Here is a 6,011-nt window from a genome sequence, read left to right on the forward strand (position 1 = left end):
GAATCTCAGAGACGTGTAATATGATCTTTGGGTTTGTGTTGCTGCTTTTATATAATAGCTTTGATGGCACAGTCAGGAGCCGGTTCATGGCAGGTCAGTCCACACAGGAACCGGTGTGGCAGCAGGCGGATAACATGACAACCAACAAGATCAAATTAATCAATCATGTGCATAAGTAATCCCTGCAGATGCCAAGAAATGTCTGAAATCGTTTTTTTAGCCTTTCTAGCTGTTATAAAGGGGCAGTTCAACAGTTTTGTCAGTTTGCTAATTTGCTAAAGTTAATCAGCATGGAATTTTTTCATTTAAGAGCTTTAAAATATTGTAAATTCTGCTTTTACAAGTCAGAAAAAAAAATCCAAAGTCATGCTGTATATAACAGTTATTTTATTATAATACCAACGACACATATTATAATAATAATGAATGTGAATGTTAAAGCACAAAACATCAGCGGTATTACTGAATATTTCTAATAAAGCTTAAGAGTATTAGCAGAAATATAAGTGGTTTTAATTCTTTCTTAGTTTGGAATATAATTTATCAAGCCCTCTTGTTTACATAAAGTAGTAAAGTATGTTAATCAATTGATAAAGTTTTCTGATCAAGCTATGGACAGTTTGATGTCATCATTCTACTTCTAGCAAAGCTTTGAGCAAAAAAAAGCACCACATTTCTCACATTGGACAGTCAGTCACAGCCTGACAAAAATTCCCTACGCGTTCATAGAAAGCTGCCTTTATAATCCAAAGACATTGATCAGTGAAATGTTCACCAGATTTTATAGTCCTTGATTGTCCATTTGAAGAAGAGTAAACACGAGAGGAAGTGATGTACGGATTGAAGTAAACGTGAGTCGAGTCAGTGTCCTCTCGCTGGCAGATGGTGCGATATGAACAAACCACCTGAGCCCATTCAGACGTCATCAGCCACAGTTTTCCGTTCAAGTGTCTGTTTCCCCTTTTTCTCTCCCTCCGTCTCTCTCTCTCCACGTCCACGACTCTAAAACTCCATCTGGAACACAAACAGAAACACATTAAAACAAAGGACTCTCATTAAAAACATCTTTTAAATTATATGTGGTGGCTGATACCCGCAGGAGACCAATCAAGAGTCATTATGTGAAATGTACACTTTAATTCACACAGCGTGATTACATGTGTTGTCTTGAATAATAATTCACCATATCACAGCAGATTTTATTCATGATTATACTTTTCTTTTTGCTGCTGTGCACAAATACACAGCCGGGCTTTGTATGGAAACACAACGTTTCCCAAACAATCAAAAAATCTAAATGAATGAATGAAAAAGATTAATAAATATAAATATGAATTAAAGCAGCATATTAATAAATTGTGCAAAAACATAAAATGTAAAATGAAGTAATAAAAAGTATTATTGAACACAGACAGTCCTTACTGTGTCTGTACTGTGTTTTATTTACAGCAGCAGCTTGACAGTTGACTCAGAGTAACGTTGGCAGTTGTTGCTTCAGCTAACAGGAGCTAAATGTTTATATCTGACAGCAGTTGTCCTAAAAAGTGGCATGAAATAAAACTTGACATGACATAAACGTGTCATTGTGAAAAGTGGCAGTATGAAGAGAAACCAGACAAAAGACACTGAAATAGAAATGTTTTTTTAAATGAAAACAAGTATAAATTTTATGAAATAAAGAGTTTTAATAACTTGCAAACTGTTGGATCATTTAGATATTTTATACAGTGTTTGAATGAACCCTTGAATGAGGCAGTTATGTTTTCGGAGCTGTTTGACTGTTGTCTTGTTGTAGCAGAGACCAAAACAAGAACCCATTACATTTTAGAGCAGCTAAACAACTAAACAAACAGTTTTGGTTGCACTAGAAGATTTGCACATCATAGAAGACTGGACTGTCGGCCTTGGTGGAGGTCTGCGCTCTGCAAGTTTAGTCATTTATAAAATAATGTCTTTTTTATTTATTCAATATTGAACACTTTGGGGTTCCGTAGCTTTGCACCACAAAGAAAAACTATGTAAAAAATATTTTACAAAACACTTTCACTATTCTCGTTATAATTAAACATGTGAAAGCACTTGCACTAAGTTGAAATAGGCAACTAACACTTTTGTTTATAAATAAAATCTAGAGGCATCAAATTAATTTGACAGTGGTATTGTGATATTCAAAAGTACTTCATGTAACACCTTGAATTAAGTGTATGGGGAAAAAAATCCTCCATCCTAAAATTTTATGTCACAGTTGTGACAAATTGAGACATATGGGTAATTTTTTCTTAAATCAGAAGCCGTTTATAGATAAAATAGCGTCGTAGGTTATTTAAAATGACCACTGTGATGTAAGCACTGGGTTTGGGTCTTACGGTGGTAAAATGAACGATGCAGCTGATGGCGATGATGAGAAGGCCGATGATGATGGAGGCGACAGCAACATAGAGAGCGCTCCTGCCAAGCCGCCTCGACCCATCATAGTCACCTTGATAATAGCTGTTCCTGGACTGAGAACAAGAAAGCCATTAAAATGTTAGTGGAACGCGTCAGAGCAGCAGGCCCTGCAGTTTAAACAGTCTGATTTGAAGCATGGCCAATAACCGACTCTTTAGATCACCATGTTGGCTTTTCGCTTCATTTTCTTAAATGGAAGTAAGTTTGTTTGAAGGGCAGAACAGGTGTGTGTGTGTGTGTGTGACTGTGTTACATCTTAGCGTCCAACACATTCACAACACAACACGTCAGGACTCGGTGTGGCTGAAACACACTCGGCACCCTGAAGAGGGAACAAATTCCTGTTCTGTCTGACACATTTTGTACCTTTGTGACACACAGCAGTGCTTTAACATGACGAACGCTCACCATGATAGAGAAGACCAGGGCCACGATGTTGACGGGGTACGCTGGGCAAAAGCAGGAGAAAATAGTCAAACAGAGGTAGCTACGGAGAGGAGGTGGAGGTTCCTGGTATTGTAAAGAATTGCAGGCAAAAAATGCGCTCCCACTCAGGGAACTTTTTTCTTGCGAATTAAGCACTCCAAGAGCCATCGTACTTCACAGCAACGCCGCAGAGTCAGGGGTGAAAAACACCCAGAAAAGTTACACGTCAGCCAAACCGGATACGACAGAAATCCAACTTGAGAAGCTGAAGTCCCACTTTCGTCTAGAAAATGTTTGAGACCAGCAGGTCAGGCGTGTGGTTGATAGGGCCGATGTGTTGTGTGTTGGTTCATCTCCTCTTTCAAAGCTGGAAAAAATGAAGTTTGTGGGGCGAGAGGGGGAGAGAGAGGAGGGAAGAGAGGGGAGAGGATCAGTAACCCTGCTGGCCTCCGTCCAGGACGCTGCCCTGAGAGTGTGAGGGATCAGACTCTGTTTACCACTGCTGGCACCTCACAGGAACACACACCATGCTGATGCAAGGAAACGATCCCCATCATCAGTTCAGTGCCTGCACCATGTATGAATGTTGTTAACACAGTTCGCCATTTACAGTAGACACGGGTCAGAGATTCAGTCTGTACCGTGAGGTACCCATCAGGATGCACACAGCAAACAGGTCCTCCTTGTTCATCTACTGCATCTCGAATGTCTTGTTTTTCACGCTGTACCTCAGCAATATTGTAGGAAGAGAAGATTTGCTCTTTTTGCTCGTGGCATGGACGATTTCAGGGCAGGTGTAAAAACAGATAATGGACATCTCCCTGGTCTTGGAGGCTGAGGCATGTAGGCCATGAGAAAAGGTTGCAGACATGACACCAAGGCCACAGAGGGTCAGGACACGGTCGACAGAGCAGCGGTGGAAGGAACATAATATAACTGTCACAAGTGTCTGCAGCCTTGAAAGCCACTACGTTAAGAGTTTTTATATAAATGTTGCATATTTCAAATTACTCTGATTGTTGTGATCGTTTGTAGAGAAGCAATCACAGTGAAGATTGGTGTAATTTATGAGTTTTCTGACCAGCGTTTGGTGTCGGTGGTCTCAGACCAAACTAAAGGAGCGAGTAGTTTGTGTGAAGAAGCAGAAATACAGAGCAGAGTACAGGCAGTTGCACTCAAAATGATTCAACCCCCACTGTAAATTAGGTGGTTACAAGCTTTCGGCTGTGTTCAATGAACAAGTCAAACAGGAACAATTGAAATAGCTCAACACAACTAATATTACAGGTGGTTTCTTTGTTTTAAGCATCTCTCACGTGTACACAGTGTCTAAAGACAGGAGCTGTAGCGGTAACAATGGATTTTACAGGATAAAACCAGAAACTAACAAGTAACAGAATGGTGACAAAGTTTAAGTTGGATTCCTTAAGATGAAGACGATTTGTTACAGAAACATGTTGGCAAATTTAAAAGGGTGCTTTTGCCTCTAAGATGACATTTCTGGTCAACTGCGTATATGATCGACTGTATAATGATGCAAAAAAACCAACCACAATCAAATGCTTTAGAATAATTTATTAGGATTTTAAAATTGAAATTATCAGAAAAATAAAACAAGGAAAAAAGAAAAGCATTGCTGTAAAGCTTGGCGGGGGACAGCCCAAATCTTCAACTTTAACTGAGCTCATGTAGAGCAGCAAGCTCCATCCAAAGCATTGGCCCTTTTCCTTACATCAACACAACAAAAGACATCATTAAAATCAATATACAAGGGGAACAAGATCTCAAAACAGAAAAATATAGTTTCTTTTTTTTTCTGAAAATAAGTCTTAATGCCGCAGAATTATCCACACGTCGTCTGCTATTACCAATAATAGTACTATTTTCATTTGTAAGGTAAAAAATAACTTATTGCTTTATTGTAAGTTAAAAAGTTACAGTGTTGGTGTCCAGCAGTAGTTTTAATGTCGCGTCCCAGGCGTTCTGACAGAGGAACCACTGGCTGGATCAGGAAGCTTTCTGCTGTGCTGAACATCAAACAGGCTGCAGCAAGAAGGCTGAACAAACAGGCTACTTGTTTTTGCAAATGTTGAATTTGTTCCAGCTTTCTGACTCTTCCTGCCAGCCAGTGTCGTCTGTACTGAGGTCCCGTATCAGAGCCGACGGGGAGCGAGACCCTGTTCCATTTCTGGTTCCCTGCCCAAACCCCCTCTGTTCACCACTACACGGAGCAGCAACTGTATATAAACAACAATATGTCGGTTCCAGAGGAGCACAAATTTATTAGAACTAAATATGAAATGGGAGGGAGGCAGGGGAGAGGAGCAGATGAGCCAAAGTGGAACAGGGCGATCTTTTTTTTTTTTTTCAGTACCAAAAAACATGGCAATCGAAATGCTCCTTCGTTGCCAAAAGTAGTTCCATATTACACCTTGATGTATGCGCACAAACACTCACTCACACACGCTCAGACGCAACCACATGCACCTTCAATAGTGAATAGAGGACAGAACATGATTGTGATGTTTTCTACAATTGCTTCTCTGAGAATGTCCTTCATTTGTTTTCACGGCGGAGAACACCGCATAAAAGAATTTTTAAAAAAAAAGAATAACAATTAACAAAAAACATTAAGAAGTGAATCGCGCAAAAAAATATATATAATATTTTCAAAAAAGAGGAAGTCAAGTCCATCCCCCGACCCCGCGAACCCCTGATTTCTCCTGTTTTAAGGTTGTGATTCTTCCGTAAGTCCATCGTATTAATCTGAAGTGTTTTCCATGAAGATGCAAGAAAATCTGGTTCGTCGTGTTGTTCAAATCATAACGTCGGAGTTGCTTTTTCGAGAAGCAAAGCAAACAGAGTGATAGTTTTGTGGCAAAACTGAACGAATATGCCAGTCAAACTCCTGGAAGTGTTAATTCTCGTCAGCTAGCGCTGGAGAGGACTGGCCAACGACGTACACATATACCGTATGCACACCGATGAAAGTAGTGAGATGACCACACATAGTAGATGACATCCAGTCAAAATGACTGTTAACCCTTTCCAAACCAACCAATGACATGCCAGCCGGTTCAGTAACCCCCCCACCCACCCAACCCCAACGTCTATGTACAATATCTTACAGGAAGACA

General features: G+C 40.0%; 1 protein-coding gene across 1 annotated transcript; it reads right to left on the minus strand.

The window, feature by feature from the left end:
- Nucleotides 1-400: 400 nt before the first annotated feature.
- Nucleotides 401-3,221, minus strand: LOC139218113 (transmembrane protein 233-like). Its single transcript, XM_070849665.1, has 3 exons — nt 2,857-3,221; nt 2,367-2,501; nt 401-1,014 (listed from the first exon to the last, which is right to left on the minus strand). Exons 1-3 carry the CDS (start codon nt 3,040-3,042, stop codon nt 1,003-1,005), a joined length of 333 nt encoding a protein of 110 aa, XP_070705766.1. The 5' UTR covers nt 3,043-3,221; the 3' UTR covers nt 401-1,002.
- Nucleotides 3,222-6,011: the final 2,790 nt, after the last annotated feature.

The sequence above is a fragment of the Pempheris klunzingeri genome, chromosome 2 (genome assembly GCF_042242105.1).
Source record: "Pempheris klunzingeri isolate RE-2024b chromosome 2, fPemKlu1.hap1, whole genome shotgun sequence".
Classification (NCBI taxonomy): domain Eukaryota; kingdom Metazoa; phylum Chordata; class Actinopteri; order Acropomatiformes; family Pempheridae; genus Pempheris; species Pempheris klunzingeri.

Coding starts and splice junctions, on each gene's coding strand:
- LOC139218113 (XM_070849665.1), bottom strand. CDS start 3,042: ATGGCTCTTGGAGTGCTTAATTCGCAAGAAAAAAGTTCCCTGAGTGGG. Junction 2,502..2,856: donor CCCTGGTCTTCTCTATCATG/GTGAGCGTTCGT, acceptor TCTTGTTCTCAG/TCCAGGAACAGCTATTATCA.